Here is a 20489-nt window from a genome sequence, read left to right on the forward strand (position 1 = left end):
TGACCATCAGATGCTCCCTCCCCTCAGACTGACCATCAGATGCTCCCTCCTCTCAGACTGACCATCAGATGCTCCCTCCCCTCAGACTGACCATCAGATGCTCCCTCCTCTCAGACTGACCATCAGATGCTCCCTCCTCTCAGACTGACCATCAGATGCTCCCTCCCCTCAGACTGACCATCAGATGCTCCCTCCCCTCAGACTGACCATCAGATGCTCCCTCCCCTCAGACTGACCATCAGATGCTCCCTCCTCTCAGACTGACCATCAGATGCTCCCTCCCCTCAGACTGACCATCAGATGCTCCCTCCCCTCAGACTGACCATCAGATGCTCCCTCCTCTCAGACTGACCATCAGATGCTCCCTCCCCTCAGACTGACCATCAGATGCTCCCTCCCCTCAGACTGACCATCAGATGCTCCCTCCCCTCAGACTGACCATCAGATGCTCACTCCCCTCAGACTGACCATCAGATGCTCCCTCCTCTCAGACTGACCATCAGATGCTCCCTCCCCTCAGACTGACCATCAGATGCTCCCTCCCCTCAGACTGACCATCAGATGCTCCCTCCTCTCAGACTGACCATCAGATGCTCCCTCCTCTCAGACTGACCATCAGATGCTCCCTCCCCTCAGACTGACCATCAGATGCTCCCTCCCCTCAGACTGACCATCAGATGCTCCCTCCCCTCAGACTGACCATCAGATGCTCCCTCCCCTCAGACTGACCATCAGATGCTCCCTCCCCTCAGACTGACCATCAGATGCTCCCTCCTCTCAGACTGACCATCAGATGCTCCCTCCCCTCAGACTGACCATCAGATGCTCCCTCCCCTCAGACTGACCATCAGATGCTCCCTCCTCTCAGACTGACCATCAGATGCTCCCTCCTCTCAGACTGACCATCAGATGCTCCCTCCTCTCAGACTGACCATCAGATGCTCCCTCCCCTCAGACTGACCATCAGATGCTCCCTCCTCTCAGACTGACCATCAGATGCTCCCTCCCCTCAGACTGACCATCAGATGCTCCCTCCTCTCAGACTGACCATCAGATGCTCCCTCCTCTCAGACTGACCATCAGATGCTCCCTCCCCTCAGACTGACCATCAGATGCTCCCTCCTCTCAGACTGACCATCAGATGCTCCCTCCCCTCAGACTGACCATCAGATGCTCCCTCCCCTCAGACTGACCATCAGATGCTCCCTCCCCTCAGACTGACCATCAGATGCTCCCTCCCCTCAGACTGACCATCAGATGCTCCCTCCTCTCAGACTGACCATCAGATGCTCCCTCCCCTCAGACTGACCATCAGATGCTCCCTCCCCTCAGACTGACCATCAGATGCTCCCTCCTCTCAGACTGACCATCAGATGCTCCCTCCTCTCAGACTGACCATCAGATGCTCCCTCCTCTCAGACTGACCATCAGATGCTCCCTCCCCTCAGACTGACCATCAGATGCTCCCTCCTCTCAGACTGACCATCAGATGCTCCCTCCCCTCAGACTGACCATCAGATGCTCCCTCCTCTCAGACTGACCATCAGATGCTCCCTCCCCTCAGACTGACCATCAGATGCTCCCTCCCCTCAGACTGACCATCAGATGCTCCCTCCTCTCAGACTGACCATCAGATGCTCCCTCCTCTCAGACTGACCATCAGATGCTCCCTCCTCTCAGACTGACCATCAGATGCTCCCTCCCCTCAGACTGACCATCAGATGCTCCCTCCTCTCAGACTGACCATCAGATGCTCCCTCCCCTCAGACTGACCATCAGATGCTCCCTCCTCTCAGACTGACCATCAGATGCTCCCTCCTCTCAGACTGACCATCAGATGCTCCCTCCCCTCAGACTGACCATCAGATGCTCCCTCCTCTCAGACTGACCATCAGATGCTCCCTCCTCTCAGACTGACCATCAGATGCTCCCTCCTCTCAGACTGACCATCAGATGCTCCCTCCCCTCAGACTGACCATCAGATGCTCCCTCCCCTCAGACTGACCATCAGATGCTCCCTCCCCTCAGACTGACCATCAGATGCTCCCTCCCCTCAGACTGACCATCAGATGCTCCCTCCTCTCAGACTGACCATCAGATGCTCCCTCCCCTCAGACTGACCATCAGATGCTCCCTCCTCTCAGACTGACCATCAGATGCTCCCTCCCCTCAGACTGACCATCAGATGCTCCCTCCTCTCAGACTGACCATCAGATGCTCCCTCCTCTCAGACTGACCATCAGATGCTCCCTCCCCTCAGACTGACCATCAGATGCTCCCTCCCCTCAGACTGACCATCAGATGCTCCCTCCCCTCAGACTGACCATCAGATGCTCCCTCCCCTCAGACTGACCATCAGATGCTCCCTCCTCTCAGACTGACCATCAGATGCTCCCTCCCCTCAGACTGACCATCAGATGCTCCCTCCCCTCAGACTGACCATCAGATGCTCCCTCCCCTCAGACTGACCATCAGATGCTCCCTCCTCTCAGACTGACCATCAGATGCTCCCTCCTCTCAGACTGACCATCAGATGCTCCCTCCCCTCAGACTGACCATCAGATGCTCCCTCCCCTCAGACTGACCATCAGATGCTCAGACTGACCATCAGATGCTCCCTCCTCTCAGACTGACCATCAGATGCTCCCTCCTCTCAGACTGACCATCAGATGCTCCCTCCTCTCAGACTGACCATCAGATGCTCCCTCCCCTCAGACTGACCATCAGATGCTCCCTCCTCTCAGACTGACCATCAGATGCTCCCTCCCCTCAGACTGACCATCAGATGCTCCCTCCCCTCAGACTGACCATCAGATGCTCCCTCCTCTCAGACTGACCATCAGATGCTCCCTCCTCTCAGACTGACCATCAGATGCTCCCTCCTCTCAGACTGACCATCAGATGCTCCCTCCCCTCAGACTGACCATCAGATGCTCCCTCCCCTCAGACTGACCATCAGATGCTCCCTCCTCTCAGACTGACCATCAGATGCTCCCTCCTCTCAGACTGACCATCAGATGCTCCCTCCTCTCAGACTGACCATCAGATGCTCCCTCCTCTCAGACTGACCATCAGATGCTCCCTCCTCTCAGACTGACCATCAGATGCTCCCTCCTCTCAGACTGACCATCAGATGCTCCCTCCTCTCAGACTGACCATCAGATCAGATGCTCCCTCCTCTCAGACTGACCATCAGATGCTCCCTCCTCTCAGACTGACCATCAGATGCTCCCTCCTCTCAGACTGACCATCAGATGCTCCCTCAGACTGACCATCAGAGACTGACCATCAGATGCTCCCTCCTCTCAGACTGACCATCAGATGCTCCCTCCCCTCAGACTGACCATCAGATGCTCCCTCCTCTCAGACTGACCATCAGATGCTCCCTCCTCTCAGACTGACCATCAGATGCTCCCTCCCCTCAGACTGACCATCAGATGCTGCTCCCTCCCCTCAGACTGACCATCAGATGCTCCCTCCCCTCAGACTGACCATCAGATGCTCCCTCCCCTCAGACTGACCATCAGATGCTCCCTCCTCTCAGACTGACCATCAGATGCTCCCTCCTCTCAGACTGACCATCAGATGCTCCCTCCTCTCAGACTGACCATCAGATGCTCCCTCCTCTCAGACTGACCATCAGATGCTCCCTCCTCTCAGACTGACCATCAGATGCTCCCTCCTCTCAGACTGACCATCAGATGCTCCCTCCTCTCAGACTGACCATCAGATGCTCCCTCCCCTCAGACTGACCATCAGATGCTCCCTCCTCTCAGACTGACCATCAGATGCTCCCTCCCCTCAGACTGACCATCAGATGCTCCCTCCTCTCAGACTGACCATCAGATGCTCCCTCCTCTCAGACTGACCATCAGATGCTCCCTCCCCTCAGACTGACCATCAGATGCTCCCTCCTCTCAGACTGACCATCAGATGCTCCCTCCCCTCAGACTGACCATCAGATGCTCCCTCCCCTCAGACTGACCATCAGATGCTCCCTCCCCTCAGACTGACCATCAGATGCTCCCTCCCCTCAGACTGACCATCAGATGCTCCCTCCTCTCAGACTGACCATCAGATGCTCCCTCCCCTCAGACTGACCATCAGATGCTCCCTCCCCTCAGACTGACCATCAGATGCTCCCTCCTCTCAGACTGACCATCAGATGCTCCCTCCTCTCAGACTGACCATCAGATGCTCCCTCCCCTCAGACTGACCATCAGATGCTCCCTCCTCTCAGACTGACCATCAGATGCTCCCTCCTCTCAGACTGACCATCAGATGCTCCCTCCCCTCAGACTGACCATCAGATGCTCCCTCCTCTCAGACTGACCATCAGATGCTCCCTCCCCTCAGACTGACCATCAGATGCTCCCTCCCCTCAGACTGACCATCAGATGCTCCCTCCCCTCAGACTGACCATCAGATGCTCCCTCCTCTCAGACTGACCATCAGATGCTCCCTCCCCTCAGACTGACCATCAGATGCTCCCTCCTCTCAGACTGACCATCAGATGCTCCCTCCCCTCAGACTGACCATCAGATGCTCCCTCCTCTCAGACTGACCATCAGATGCTCCCTCCTCTCAGACTGACCATCAGATGCTCCCTCCCCTCAGACTGACCATCAGATGCTCCCTCCCCTCAGACTGACCATCAGATGCTCCCTCCCCTCAGACTGACCATCAGATGCTCCCTCCCCTCAGACTGACCATCAGATGCTCCCTCCTCTCAGACTGACCATCAGATGCTCCCTCCCCTCAGACTGACCATCAGATGCTCCCTCCCCTCAGACTGACCATCAGATGCTCCCTCCCCTCAGACTGACCATCAGATGCTCCCTCCTCTCAGACTGACCATCAGATGCTCCCTCCTCTCAGACTGACCATCAGATGCTCCCTCCCCTCAGACTGACCATCAGATGCTCCCTCCCCTCAGACTGACCATCAGATGCTCCCTCCCCTCAGACTGACCATCAGATGCTCCCTCCTCTCAGACTGACCATCAGATGCTCCCTCCTCTCAGACTGACCATCAGATGCTCCCTCCTCTCAGACTGACCATCAGATGCTCCCTCCCCTCAGACTGACCATCAGGTGCTCCCTCCTCTCAGACTGACCATCAGATGCTCCCTCCCCTCAGACTGACCATCAGATGCTCCCTCCCCTCAGACTGACCATCAGATGCTCCCTCCTCTCAGACTGACCATCAGATGCTCCCTCCTCTCAGACTGACCATCAGATGCTCCCTCCTCTCAGACTGACCATCAGATGCTCCCTCCCCTCAGACTGACCATCAGATGCTCCCTCCCCTCAGACTGACCATCAGATGCTCCCTCCTCTCAGACTGACCATCAGATGCTCCCTCCTCTCAGACTGACCATCAGATGCTCCCTCCTCTCAGACTGACCATCAGATGCTCCCTCCTCTCAGACTGACCATCAGATGCTCCCTCCTCTCAGACTGACCATCAGATGCTCCCTCCTCTCAGACTGACCATCAGATGCTCCCTCCCCTCAGACTGACCATCAGATGCTCCCTCCTCTCAGACTGACCATCAGATGCTCCCTCCCCTCAGACTGACCATCAGATGCTCCCTCCCCTCAGACTGACCATCAGATGCTCCCTCCCCTCAGACTGACCATCAGATGCTCCCTCCTCTCAGACTGACCATCAGATGCTCCCTCCTCTCAGACTGACCATCAGATGCTCCCTCCTCTCAGACTGACCATCAGATGCTCCCTCCTCTCAGCCCATCAGATACAGTAAAAGAAAACAACACATTATTATGTTTACTCAGCGCTGCCTCACAAGTTATTACAACAAATGATCTATTACCAGTGTGATCGTATAACTAAAATATTTAAATATCATTTCTAAATGGTCTGAGAAGAACAACATTAGCAGGGCAATTCAAGCGAAGCCAATATGCAGTGATAATGTATTGGGTCTATAACCTACTGCACAAACCTCATCGCTACAGAACTGTTTTTAATAGGTTAATGTTGCATAGGCTTAGGTTTTTAAGTCGTGTTTGAAAAAGATCTGAGCGGTGGATCTCGGCTTCCATCTTGACTTGACTAGCCTCCCCTTCCCTCCACTACCCTCCCCTGTCCTCCACTACCCTCCTCTGCCCTCCCCTGCCCTCCACTGCCCTCCCCTGTTCTCCACTGCCCTCCCCTGCCCTCCACTACCCTCCCCTGCCCTCCACTACCCTCCCCTGCCCTCCACTACCCTCCCCTGCCCTCCACTACCCTCCCCTGCCCTCCACTACCCTCATCTGCCCTCCCCTGCCCTCCACTACACTCCCCTGCCCTCCACTACCCTCCCCTGCCCTCCCCTGCCCTCCCCTGCCCTCCACTGCCCTCCCCTGTTCTCCACTACCCTCCCCTGCCCTACACTACCCTCCCCTGCCCTCCACTACCCTCCATTTCCCTCCCCTGCCCTCCACTGCCCCCCACTGCCTTCCCCTGCCCTCCACTACCCTCCCCTGCCCTCCACTACCCTCCCTTACCCTCCACTGCCCTCCCCTGTTCTCCACTACCCTCCCCTGCCCTACACTACCCTCCCCTGCCCTCCACTACCCTCCACTTCCCTCCCCTGCCCTCCACTGCCCTCCCCTGCCCTCCACTACCCTCCCCTACCCTCCACTCCCCTCCCCTGTTCTCCACTACCCTCCCCTGCCCTACACTACCCTCCCTGCCCTCCACTACCCTCCACTTCCCTCCCCTGCCCTCCACTACCCTCCCCTGCCCTCCACTGCCCTCCCCTGCCCTCCACTACCCTCCCCTGCCCTCCACTGCCTTCCCCTGCCCTCCACTACCCTCCCCTGCCCTCCACTGTTCTCCCCTGCCCTCCCCTGTCCTCCCCTGCCCTCCCCTGTCCTCCCCTGCCCTCCACTGTTCTTCACTACCCTCCACTACCCTGCCCTGTCCTCCACTACCCAACCCTTACTGCCCTCCCCTGCCCTCCACTACCCTCCCCTTACTACCCTCCCCTGCCCTCCACTACACTCCCCTGCCCTCCACTACCCTCCACTGCCCTCCACTACCCTCCACTACCCTCCCCTGTTCTCCAGTGCCCTCCACTGCCCTCCACTACCCTCCCCTGCCCTCCAATGCTCTCCACTACCCTCCACTGCCCTCCACTGCCCTCCCCTGCCCTCCACTACCCTCCCCTGCCCTCCACTTCCCTCCCCTGCCCTCCACTACCCTCCCCTGCCCTCCACTGTTCTCCCCTGCCCTCCCCTGTCCTCCCCTGCCCTCCCCTGTCCTCCCCTGCCCTCCACTGTTCTCCACTACCCTCTACTACCCTGCCCTGTCCTCCACTACCCACCCCTTACTGCCCTCCCCTGCCCTCCACTACCCTCCCCTTACTACCCTCCCCTGCCCTCCACTACCCTCCCCTGCCCTCCACTACCCTCCACTTCCCTCCCCTGCCCTCCACTGCCCTCCCCTGCCCTCCACTACCCTCCCCTGCCCTCCACTGCCCTCCACTACCCTCCCCTGTTCTCCATTACCCTCCCCTGTTCTCCACTACCCTCCCCTGTTCTCCACTGCCCTCCCCTGCCCTCCACTACCCTCCCCTGCCCTCCACTGCCCTCCATTACCCTCCCCTGTCCTCCCCTGCCCTCCACTGTTCTCCACTACCCTCCACTACCCTCCCCTGCCCTCCACTACCCTCCCCTACCCTCCACTGCCCTCCCTTGTTCTCCACTACCCTCCCCTGTTCTACACTACCCTCCCCTGCCCTCCACTACCCTCCCCTGCCCTCCACTACCCTCCCCTGCCCTCCACTGCCCTCCCCTGCACTCCACTACCCTCCCCTGCCCTCCACTGTTCTCCCCTGCCCTCCCCTGTCCTCCCCTGACCTCCCCTGTCCTCCCCTGCCCTCCCCTACCCTCCACTGTTCTCCACTACCATCCACTACCCTGCCCTGTCCTCCACTACCCACCCCTTACTGCCCTCCCCTGCCCTCCACTACCCTCCCCTTACTACCCTCCCCTGCCCTCCACTACCCTCCCCTGCCCTCCACTACCCTCCACTACCCTCCCCTGCCCTCCACTACCCTCCACTACCCTCCCCTGTTCTCCACTGCCCTCCACTGCCCTCCACTACCCTCCCCTGCCCTCCAATGCTCTCCACTACCCTCCACTGCCCTCCACTACCCTCCCCTGTCCTCCACTACTCTTCCCTGCCCTCCACTACCCTCCCCTGTCCTCCACTACTCTTCCCTGCCCTCCACTACCCTCCACTGCCCTCCACTACCCTCCACTGCCCTCCACTACCCTCTACTACCCTGCCCTGTCCTCCACTACCCACCCCTTACTGCCCTCCCCTGCCCTCCACTACCCTCCCCTTACTACCCTCCCCTGCCCTCCACTACCCTCCCCTGCCCTCCACTACCCTCCACTTCCCTCCCCTGCCCTCCACTGCCCTCCCCTGCCCTCCACTACCCTCCCCTGCCCTCCACTGCCCTCCACTACCCTCCCCTGTTCTCCACTACCCTCCCCTGTTCTCCACTGCCCTCCACTACCCTCCCCTGCCCTCCACTACCCTCCCCTGTTCTCCATTACCCTCCCCTGTTCTCCACTACCCTCCCCTGTTCTCCACTGCCCTCCCCTGCCCTCCACTACCCTCCCCTGCCCTCCACTGCCCTCCATTACCCTCCCCTGTCCTCCCCTGCCCTCCACTGTTCTCCACTACCCTCCACTACCCTCCCCTGCCCTCCACTACCCTCCCCTACCCTCCACTGCCCTCCCTTGTTCTCCACTACCCTCCCCTGTTCTACACTACCCTCCCCTGCCCTCCACTACCCTCCCCTGCCCTCCACTACCCTCCCCTGCCCTCCACTGCCCTCCCCTGCCCTCCACTACCCTCCCCTGCCCTCCACTGTTCTCCCCTGCCCTCCCCTGTCCTCCCCTGACCTCCCCTGTCCTCCCCTGCCCTCCCCTACCCTCCACTGTTCTCCACTACCCTCCACTACCCTGCCCTGTCCTCCACTACCCACCCCTTACTGCCCTCCCCTGCCCTCCACTACCCTCCCCTTACTACCCTCCCCTGCCCTCCACTACCCTCCCCTGCCCTCCACTACCCTCCACTACCCTCCCCTGCCCTCCACTACCCTCCACTACCCTCCCCTGTTCTCCACTGCCCTCCACTGCCCTCCACTACCCTCCCCTGCCCTCCAATGCTCTCCACTACCCTCCACTGCCCTCCACTACCCTCCCCTGTCCTCCACTACTCTTCCCTGCCCTCCACTACCCTCCCCTGTCCTCCACTACTCTTCCCTGCCCTCCACTACCCTCCACTGCCCTCCACTACCCTCCACTACCCTCCCCTGTCCTCCACTACTCTTCCCTGCCCTCCCCTGCCCTCCACTGCCCTCCACTACCATCCACTGTACCCTAGAGACGGAGGTAGATTGGTATAAGTGCCTCCCCTCTGTGCCCGTACCTCACTCTTCCACTTCCTCTCACTCTTTCGCTTCATCTTCCTCTTCCTCTCACTATTCCTCTTCCTCTCACTCTTCCTTTCACTCTTCCTCTTCCTCTGACTCGTCCTCTCACTCTTCCGCTTCCTTTCACTCTTCCTCTTCGTCTCACTATTCCTCTTCCTCTCACTCTTCCTCTTTCTCTTCCTCTCACTCTTCATCTTCCTCTCACAATTCCTCTTCCTCTCACTCTTCCTCTTTCTCTTCCTCTCACTCCTCCTCTCACTCTTCCTCTACATCTTCCTCTCACTCTTCCTTTCACTCTTCCTTTCACTCTTCCCCTCCCTCTCACTCTTCCTCTCACTATTCTGCTTCATCTTTCTCTCACTCTTCCTCTTTCTCTTCCTCTTCCTCTCACTCTTCCTCTTGTTCTGACTTGCTCTGGCTGGTTGGCAGGCTAAACTGAGACCTCAGTGTTATTTTCACAAACTAATGGATATGCTTTAGCTTAACAGCCTAGCACAGCACCTGGGTTTGACCCTCAGTCGATCACAACAGAACTCTCTTAGCTAATCTGGGAAGTACTTACATCAACAGGGTGCTTCAGCAGCAACCAGGTCAATAAAATGTATTTATGTAGCCCTTCTTTCATCAGCTGCTATCTCAAAGTGCTGTACAGAAACGCAGCCTAAAACCCCAAACAGCAAGCAATGCAGGTGTAGGAGCACGGTGGCTAGGAAAAACTCCCTAGAAAGGCCAGAACCTAGGAAGAAACCTAGAGAAGAACCAGGCTATGAGGGGTGGCCAGTCCTCTTCTGGCTGTGCCAGGTGGAGATTATAACAGAACATGGCAAAGATGTTCAAATGTTCATAGATGACCAGCAGGGTCAAATAATAATCATCACAGTGGTTGTTGAGGGTGCAACAGGTCAGCACCTCAGAGGTAAATGTCAGTTGGCTTTTCATAGCCGATCATTCAGAGTATCTCTCCGCTCCTGCTGTCTCTAGAGAGTTGAAAACAGCAGGTCTGGGACAAGGTAGCACGTCTGGTGAACAGGTCAGGGTTCCATAGCCGCAGGCAGAACAGTTGAAACTGGAGCAGCAGCACGGCCAGGTGGACTGGGGACAGCAAGGAGTCAATCGACCAGGTAGTCCTGAGGCATGGTCCTAGGGCTCAGGTCCTCAGAGAGAGAGAAAGAAAGAGAGAATTAGAGAGAGCATACTTAAATTCACACAGGACACTGGATAAGACAGGATAAATACTCCAGATATAACAGACTGACCCCAGACTGACCCCCCGACACACAAACTACTGCAGCATAAATACTCTAGGCTGAGACAGGAGGGGTCGGGAGACACTGTGGCCCCGTCCAGGGCCAAACAGGCAGGATATAACCCCACCCACTTTGCCAAAGCTCAGCCCCCACACCACTAGAGGGATATCTTCAACCACCAACTTACCATCCTGAGACAAGTTCGAGTATAGCCCACCAAGATCTCCGCCACGGCACAACCCAAGGGGGTTGTCTTCCCAGACAGGAAGATCACATTAGTGACTCAACCTACTCAAGTGACGCACCCCTCCTAGGGACGGCATGGAAGAGCACCAGTAAGCCAGTGCCTCAGCCCCTGTAATAGGGTTTGAGGCAGATAATCCCAGTGGAGAGAGGGGAACCGGCCAGGCAGAGACAGCAAGGGCGGTTCGTTGTTCACCTTCACACTCCTGGGCCAGACTACACTCAATCATAGGACCTACTGAAGAGATGAGTCTTCAATAAAGACTTAAAAGTTGAGACTGAGTCTGCGTCTCTCACATAGGTAGGCAGACCATTCCATAAAAATGGAGCTCTATAGGAGAAAGCCCTGCATCCAGCTGTTTGCTTAGAAATTCTAGGGACAATTAGGAGGCCTGCGTCTTGTGACCGTTTCTACACCTGCATCTTGTGACCGTAGCTACACCTGCGTCTTGTGACCATAGCTACACCTGCATCTTGTGACCATAGCTACACCTGTGTCTTGTGACCGTAGCTACACCTGCGTCTTGTGACCGTAGCTACACCTGCATCTTGTAACCATAGCTACACCTGCATCTTGTGACCGTTTCTACACCTGCATCTTGTAACCGTAGCTACACCTGCATCTTGTGACCGTTTCTACACCTGCATCTTGTGACCGTAGCTACACCTGCATCTTGTGACCGTTTCTACACCTGCATCTTGTGACCGTTTCTACACCTGCATCTTGTGACCGTAGCTACACCTGCATCTTGTGACCGTTTCTACACCTGCATCTTGTGACCGTTTCTGCACCTGTGTCTTGTGACCGTAGCTACACCTGTGTCTTGTGACCGTTTCTACACCTGTGTATTGTGACCGTAGCTACACCTGCATCTTGTGACCGTTTCTACACCTGCGTCTTGTGACCGTTTCTACACCTGCGTCTTGTGACCGTTTCTACACCTGTGTCTTGTGACCGTTTCTACACCTGCTTCTTGTGACCGTAGCTACACCTGCATCTTGTGACCGTAGCTACACCTGCATCTTGTGACCGTAGCTACACCTGCATCTTGTGACCGTTTCTACACCTGCATCTTGTGACCGTAGCTACACCTGCATCTTGTGACCGTAGCTACACCTGCATCTTGTGACCGTTTCTACACCTGTGTCTTGTGACCGTAGCTACACCTGTGTCTTGTGACCGTTTCTACACCTGTGTATTGTGACCGTAGCTACACCTGCATCTTGTGACCGTTTCTACACCTGCGTCTTGTGACCGTTTCTACACCTGTGTCTTGTGACCGTTTCTACACCTGCGTCTTGTGACCGTTTCTACACCTGCGTCTTGTGACCGTAGCTACACCTTGTTCCTCCTGAAATAACCTGTGTGTGCATATTGGTACGTGTGTGTGTGTAATCGTGTGTTGGTACGTGCGTGTGTTTGTGTGTTGGTACGTGTGTGTGTGTAATCGTGTGTTGGTGCGTGTATGTGAGTCACGGCTAGTTCCTGGGAGTTCAGCTTTATTAATGGAGTCCAATCTACTACGACCCCGATACCATCGATCCACAGTGTGATTACAGCCATATCTCATCATGTTGCTAAGATACAGGCTGAGCCGAGCTGCACGCCTAGCCTCTTGATACATAAACCAGACTGTCTGTGTTTCATTTTCATATTAGACTAGCACATAAGTGGTATCAACACATTTTATCTTACTGTACCATCCCTGGCATACCTCGTCTGTCAGTCTGTCTTCATATTGTTATTTACAGCATTCACAATTTGTCCATTCTTAAGGGTAATCTCTTCTGTACCGGAACTGTTGAGATTGATATAATATATCTGTTTTCCATTTGAGAGAGAGAGAGAAAGAGAGAGAGAGAGAGAAAGAGAGAGAGACAGAGACAGAGAGAGAGAGAGACAGGGAGAGAGAGAGAGAGAGAGACAGAGAGAGAGAGAGAGAGAGAGAGAGACAGAGAGAGCGACAGAGAGACAGAGAGTGAGACAGAGAGAGACAGAGAGTGAAACAGAGACAGAGAGAGAGAGAGAGAAAGACAGAGAGAGAGAGAAAGAGAGACAGAGAGTGAGACAGAGAGAGAGAGAGAGAGAGACAGAGAGAGCGACAGAGAGACAGAGAGTGAGACAGAGAGAGACAGAGAGTGAAACAGAGACAGAGAGAGAGAGAGAGAAAGACAGAGAGAGAGAGAAAGAGAGACAGAGAGTGAGACAGAGAGAGAGACAGAGAGAGAGACAGAGAGAGAGAGAGAGACAGAGAGAGAGAGAGACAGAGAGAGAGAGAGAGAGAGAGAGAGAGACAGAGACAGAGAGAGAGAGGGAGAGAGAGAGAGAGAGAGAGAGAGACAGAGAGAGAGACAGAGAGAGAGACAGAGAGAGAGAGACAGAGAGACAGAGAATAGTGTTCAGTAGTCCATTTCATATCCACTATAAACACTACCCTGTTGGATGAACCCTCAGATAACAGTGTTATCCGTGGCTGGCAGTGGAGCTAACAAATGGATAAAGTTTGCCTCAGCCCATCATATTCATATATTGTCGGAATGTGAGTTAGCAAAAGAAAGCACATTTTTTCCCCAATACTTTCATATCTTGCGTTCTCTCTGCCTATTCTCCTGGGTTTACTTAACAGCCATATGGATGCTCTGTATTTGCTGTGAGGATACCTGTTATATTCATTAACATTAAGGTGTGAAATTATACAGCTTTACTTTATTTACCCAGAAGGAACTTCAGTTGTGTCAAATAAGATACAGTTCTATAGTAAATATGCAGTATAAACAGCTTAGATACAGTTATAAAGTAAATATGCAGTATAAACAGCTTAGATACAGTTCTATAGTAAATATGCAGTATAAACAGCTTAGATACAGTTCTATAGTAAATATGCAGTATAAACAGCTTAGATACAGTTCTATAGTAAATATGCAGTATTAACAGCTTAGATACAGTTATATAGTAAATATGCAGTATAAACAGCTTAGATACAGTTCTATAGTAAATATGCAGTATAAACAGCTTAGATACAGTTCTATAGTAAATATGCAGTATAAACAGCTTAGATACAGTTCTATTGTAAATATGCAGTATGAACAGCTTAGATACAGTTCTATAGTTAATATGCAGTATTAACAGCTTAGATACAGTTCTATAGTAAATATGCAGTATAAACAGCTTTGATACAGTTATATCATAAATATGCAGTATAAACAGCTTAGATACAGTTCTATAGTAAATATGCAGTATAAACAGCTTAGATACAGTTCTATTGTAAATATGCAGTATAAACAGCTTAGATACAGTTCTATAGTAAATATGCAGTATAAACAGCTTAGATACAGTTCTATAGTAAATATGCAGTATTAACAGCTTAGATACAGTTCTATAGTAAATATGCAGTATAAACAGCTTAGATACAGTTCTATAGTAAATATGCAGTATAAACAGCTTAGATACAGTTCTATAGTAAATATCCAGTATAAACAGCTTAGATACAGTTCTATAGTAAATATGCAGTATAAACAGCTTAGATACAGTTCTATAGTAAATATGCAGTATAAACAGCTTCTAAAGATACAGTTATATAGTAAATATGCAGTATAAACAGCTTAGATACAGTTCTATAGTAAATATGCAGTATAAACAGCTTAGATACTGTTCTATAGTAAATATGTGCTATTAACAGCTTAGATACAGTTCTATAGTAAATATGCAGTATAAACAGCTTAGATACAGTTATATAGTAAATATGCAGTATTAACAGCTTAGATACAGTTCTATAGTAAATATGCAGTATAAACAGCTTAGATACAGTTCTATAGTAAATATGCAGTATAAACTGTAGTAATATGAATGTAGTTCATCTGTAGTAATATATCTTCCATGTCTTCAATACTTCACTAAATAATCGAAAAGGTTTTTCCTGTCACGGGTTGAGAATTCTTGAGTAATTTATGCCTGTGATATATAACCCACAAAATCAAGACACACCGTTACTCTTGCAGACAACGGCGGTTCATTGTTTCCACTTCCAAGCCTTTTCATTATTCATGGTTAGTAACTGTGCAAAACAGCAGGAAGCTCACTGAGTTTTTTTTAGGATGAAAAGGCTTCTTGTAACAACTTCGTATGCATGCAAAATATTCAAATGAACTGATATATTCTCTGCCTCTGCTACGGAGTTATGGAGAGTTCTTCTCTTTAACATCTGCATGTTAGGATGCATAGCATTATATTATACAGCCTTGATTTAAACTCACCCATAGATATGACCTTTGAACTTTCATCTTAAACATGCGTTGTGTCTGAAATATCTTCCTCTGGAAACCAAGACATGAGAAGAAATGTGAGAGTACCAGACGGCACTGGTCAATACTCTGGGGTAGGAAGGAGCAACACAGCTGTGTGTGTGTGTGTGTGTGTGTGCGCGCGCATATCGGCATACGTGTGTGTGTGTGTGTGTGCGTGCGTGTGCGTGTGTGTGTGTGTGTGTGTGTGTGTGTGTGTGTGTGTGTGTACGTGCGCGCGCATGTCGGCATACGTGTGTGTGTGTGTGCGTGTGCGTGCGTGTGTGTGTGTGTGTATGTGTGTGTGTGCGTGCGTGTGCGTGCATGTGTGCGTGTGCGTGCGTGTGTGTGTGTGTGTGCGTGCGTGCGTGCGTGCGTGTGTGTGCAAACAGGTCAACAGTTATAGAAAGCATCAATAATGTGTTCAGGCATGTAGCAGCACATCCAGTGGGTGGTGGAGACAGGCCAGTTATCTGTGTGTTTACCCAGGGAAAAGTTCATGATTTGCAGTGAGGTGAAGGAGAGGGATGTGGGGTGTAAACAGGGAGCCCTGACGTAGTGATGATACGGGCTAGAAAGAAGACTAACATGAGGTCAATACCCATCACAAAATCAATTCAAAGCAGATGTTAATGGTCACATACACATGGTTAGCAGATGTTAATGCAAGTGGAGCAAAATGCTTGTGCTTCTAGTTCCGACAGTGCAGTAATAACCAACAAGTAATATAACAAATTTCCCAGCAACTCTAAAGAGGTGAATGAGAATATGTACATGTACATATATGGATGAGCGAAGGCCGAGCGACATAGGCCAAACGCGATAGATGGTATAAAATACAGTATTATACATATTTGATTTCTGTTGTCTGACTGACGTTTCTGTTTTTGTGTGTCTGTCTAACCTCCCCAGGTGACATCCGTAATGACCTGTGTGTCTGTCTAACCTCCCCAGGTGACATCTGTAATGACCTGTGTGTCTGTCTAACCTCCCCAGGTGACATCCGTAATGACCTGTGTGTCTGTCTAACCTCCCCAGGTGACATCCGTAATGACCTGTGTGTGTCTGTCTAACCTCCCCAGGTGACATCTGTAATGACCTGTGTGTCTGTCTAACCTCCCCAGGTGACATCCGTAATGACCTGTGTGTCTGTCTAACCTCCCCAGGTGACATCTGTAATGACCTGTGTGTCTGTCTAACCTCCCCAGGTGACATCTGTAATGACCTGTGTGTCTGTCTAACCTCCCCAGGTGACATCTGTAATGACCTGTGTGTCTGTCTAACCTCCCCAGGTGACATCTGTAATGACCTGTGTGTGTCTGTCTAACCTCCCCAGGTGACATCTGTAATGACCTGTGTGTCTGTCTAACCTCCCCAGGTGACATATGTAATGACCTGTGTGTGTCTGTCTAACCTCCCCAGGTGACATCTGTAATGACCTGTGTGTCTGTCTAACCTCCCCAGGTGACATCAGTATTGACCTGTGTGTCTGTCTAACCTCCCCAGGTGACATCCGTAATGACCTGTGTGTGTCTGTCTAACCTCCCCAGGTGACATCTGTAATGACCTGTGTGTCTGTCTAACCTCCCCAGGTGACATCCGTAATGACCTGTGTGTCTGTCTAACCTCCCCAGGTGACATCCGTAATGACCTGTGTGTCTGTCTAACCTCCCCAGGTGACATCCGTAACGACCTGTGTGTCTGTCTAACCTCCCCAGGTGACATCCGTAATGACCTGTGTGTGTCTGTCTAACCTCCCCAGGTGACATCCGTAATGACCTGTGTGTCTTGTCTAACCTCCCCAGGTGACATCCGTAACGACCTGTGTGTCTGTCTAACTTCCCCAGGTGACATCCGTAATGACCTGTGTGTCTGTCTAACTTCCCCAGGTGACATCCGTAATGACCTGTGTGTCTGTCTAACCTCCCCAGGTGACATCCGTAACGACCTGTGTGTCTGTCTAACCTCCCAAGGTGACATCCGTAATGACCTGTGTGTCTGTCTAACCTCCCCAGGTGACATCCGTAATGACCTGTGTGTCTGTCTAACCTCCCCAGGTGACATCTGTAATGACCTGTGTGTCTGTCTAACCTCCCCAGGTGACATCCGTAACGACCTGTGTGTGTCTTGTCTAACCTCCCCAGGTGACATCCGTAATGACCTGTGTGTCTGTCTAACCTCCCCAGGTGACATCCGTAATGACCTGTGTGTCTGTCTAACCTCCCCAGGTGACATCCGTAATGACCTGTGTGTCTGTCTAACTTCCCCAGGTGACATCCGTAATGACCTGTGTGTCTGTCTAACCTCCCCAGGTCACAACCGTAACGACCTGTGTGTCTATCTAACCTCCCCAGGTGACATCCGTAATGACCTGTGTGTCTGTCTAACCTCCCCAGGTGACATCTGTAATGACCTGTGTGTCTGTCTAACCTCCCCAGGTGACATCCGTAACGACCTGTGTGTGTCTTGTCTAACCTCCCCAGGTGACATCCGTAATAACCTGTGTGTCTGTCTAACCTCCCCAGGTGACATCCGTAATGACCTGTGTGTCTGTCTAACCTCCCCAGGTGACATCCGTAATGACCTGTGTGTCTGTCTAACCTCCCCAGGTGACATCCGTAATGACCTGTGTGTCTGTCTAACCTCCCCAGGTGACATCCGTAACGACCTGTACCTCACCTTGGAAAGAGGAGACTTTGAACGGGGAGGAAAGAGTGTCCAGAAGAACATTGAGGTGTCTGTTTACGTGCTCTACGCAGACGGAGAGATACTCAAAGTAGGTGTTGTTTTTAATTGTCTCCCCCTGACGACCGTAATACGTTACATTTGTTTTGTGTATTTAATTTGCCATCAAGACTATGCATCCGTACGTTTTTAGTGTTCAGTTTAAAATATGTCTGCAGACAATTAAAATAATTATATGTGGTGACTGTGTGTGCTTGCATGCGTGTGTCTGTGATGGTGTGTGTGTGTGTGTGTGTGTGTGTGTGTGTGTGTGTGTCTGTGATTATGATAGTGTGTGTGTGTGTGTGTGTGTGTGTGTGTGTGTGTGTGTGTGTGTGTGTGTGTGTGTGTGTGTGTGTGTGTGTGTGTGTGTGTGTGTGTGTGTGTGTGTGTGTGTGTGTGTGTGTGTGTGTGTGTGTGCTTGCATGCGTACGTGTGTGTCTGTGATTATGATGGTGTGTGTGTGTGTGTGTGTGTGTGTGTGTGTGTGTGTGTGTGTGTGTGTGTGTGTGTGTAATGACCTGTGTGTGTTTCTTCCTGTAGGACTGTATCAGCCTGGGCAGTGGGGAGCCCCACATCAGTGAACACCGTTCCTTTGTCCTCTACCACAACAACAGCCCCCGCTGGAGCGAGGTGGTTAAACTACCCATCCCCATAGACCGCTTCAGAGGGTCACACCTACGCTTCGAGTTCAGACACTGCTCCAGTGAGTACCGGTCTGGTCTAGAGATAATCAGTAATGTCATGATAATCGAGTGCTTTGCACGTGTGTGGAGGAAATCTCACTTTCTAACACGTATGAACACAGGAAGTTTATCACACAGCTGATCAAATTTGCGCGAAAATATTTTACTCCTGTGTTCTAGAGATTATACTGAAGACAACTCATTTGACAACTCCTACTTGCTAGACCTTTCTAAAGCCATCTACAGAGTAAAAGTTCAGCAACTCTTGAATATATTGGAAGAGGTTAAACTTCAATAGTGCTTCTTTCATCTGTGGGCCAGCCTTTTGGGGTACATATGACACTTAGTGAGTGATTGTCTCTCTCTGTTCATCCTCTCTGTTCTTCCTCTCTGTTCTTCCTCTCTGTTCATCCTCTCTGTTCATCCTCTCTGTTCTTCCTCTCTGTTCATCCTCTCTGTTCTTCCTCTCTGTTCATCCTCTTCTCCACAGCCAAAGACAAGGCGGAGAAGAAGCTGTTTGGCTTTGCCTTCACACCACTGATGAGAGAGGACGGGACAACGCTGTCAGACGAGAGTCACGAGCTCTATGTCTACAAGGTCAGCCTTCTTTCTGCCTCTTCTTTCCATGGTTGTTTTCCTCCTGTAGTGGTGATTCCTCCTGTAGTGGTGATTCCCTATGTAGTGGTGATTCCCTATGTAGTGGTGATTCCCTATGTAGTGGTGATTCCCTATGTAGTGGTGATTCCCTATGTAGTGGTGATTCCCTATGTAGTGGTGATGCCCTATGTAGTGGTGATTCCCTATGTAGTGGTGATTCCCTATGTAGTGGTGATTCCCGATGTAAAACCACTGGCACGGGAGAGAGCTGTCCATAACATGTCAACAAACATCAGCTTTCCAAACATTACTATTTTTTGTGTGAATTTCCCATTTATTGTTCATCAATCAAATATATAGCTCCAATACAGTTGAAGTCAGAAGTTTAAATACACTTAGGTTGGGGTCATTAAAACTTGTTTTTCAACCACTCCACAAATTTCATGTTAACAAACTATAGTTTTGGCAAGTCGGTTCAGGACATCTACTTTGTGCATGACACAAGTAATTTTTCCAACAATTGTTTACAGACAGATTATTTCACTTATAATTCACTGTATCACAATTCCAGTGGGTAAGAAGTTTACATACACTAAGTTGACTGTGACTTTAAACAGCTTGGAAAATTCCAGAAAATGATGTCATGGCTTTAGAAGCTTCTGATAGGCTTATTGACATCATCTGAGTCAATTGGAGTTGTGCCTGTGGATGTATTTCAAGGCCTACCTTCAAACTCAGTGCCTCTTTGCTTGACATCATGGGAAAATCAAAAGAAATCAGCCAAGACCTCAGAAAAAAAAATGTAAACCTCCAAAAGTCTGGTTCATCCTTGGGAGCAATTTCCAAACGCCTGAAGGTACCACGTTCATCTGTAAAAACAATAGTATGCAAGTATAAACACCAGGGGACCACGCAGCCGTCATACTGCTCAGGAAGGAGACATGTTGTGTCTCCTAGAGATGAACGTACTTTGGTGCGAAAAGTGCAAATCAATCGCAGAACAAAAGCAAAGGACCTTGTCAAGATGCTAGAGGAAACAGGTACAAAAGTATCTAGGAACATTAATTGGATATATATTGAAGCAACATCTCAAGACATCAGTCAGGAAGTTAAAGCTTGGTCACAAATGGGTCTTCCAAATGTACAATGACCCCAAGGATACTTCCAAAGTTGTGGCAAAATGGCTTAAGAACAACAAAGTCAAGGTATTGGAGTGGCCATCACAAAGCCCTGACCTCAATCCCATAGAAAACTGA

The 20489-nt window shown here is 51.5% G+C and overlaps 1 protein-coding gene across 5 annotated transcripts in view; it reads left to right on the plus strand.

Moving 5' to 3' along the window:
- LOC139413900 (dedicator of cytokinesis 3) overlaps positions 1-20489 on the plus strand; it is a 418571-nt gene that overhangs the window by 341155 nt on the left and 56927 nt on the right. For all 5 annotated transcript variants that reach the window (XR_011634841.1, XR_011634842.1, XM_071161746.1 and 2 more), the window contains exons 15-17: positions 17878-18002; positions 18494-18656; positions 19127-19233. Coding sequence is in view for 3 of the 5 variants with exons in the window: in XM_071161746.1 (XP_071017847.1) it covers positions 17878-18002; positions 18494-18656; positions 19127-19233 (395 nt within the window). In the remaining 2 variants the exon portion in view is untranslated. The remainder of the gene's footprint in view (positions 1-17877; positions 18003-18493; positions 18657-19126; positions 19234-20489) is intronic.

Source organism: Oncorhynchus clarkii, chromosome 7 (genome assembly GCF_045791955.1).
Source record: "Oncorhynchus clarkii lewisi isolate Uvic-CL-2024 chromosome 7, UVic_Ocla_1.0, whole genome shotgun sequence".
Classification (NCBI taxonomy): domain Eukaryota; kingdom Metazoa; phylum Chordata; class Actinopteri; order Salmoniformes; family Salmonidae; genus Oncorhynchus; species Oncorhynchus clarkii.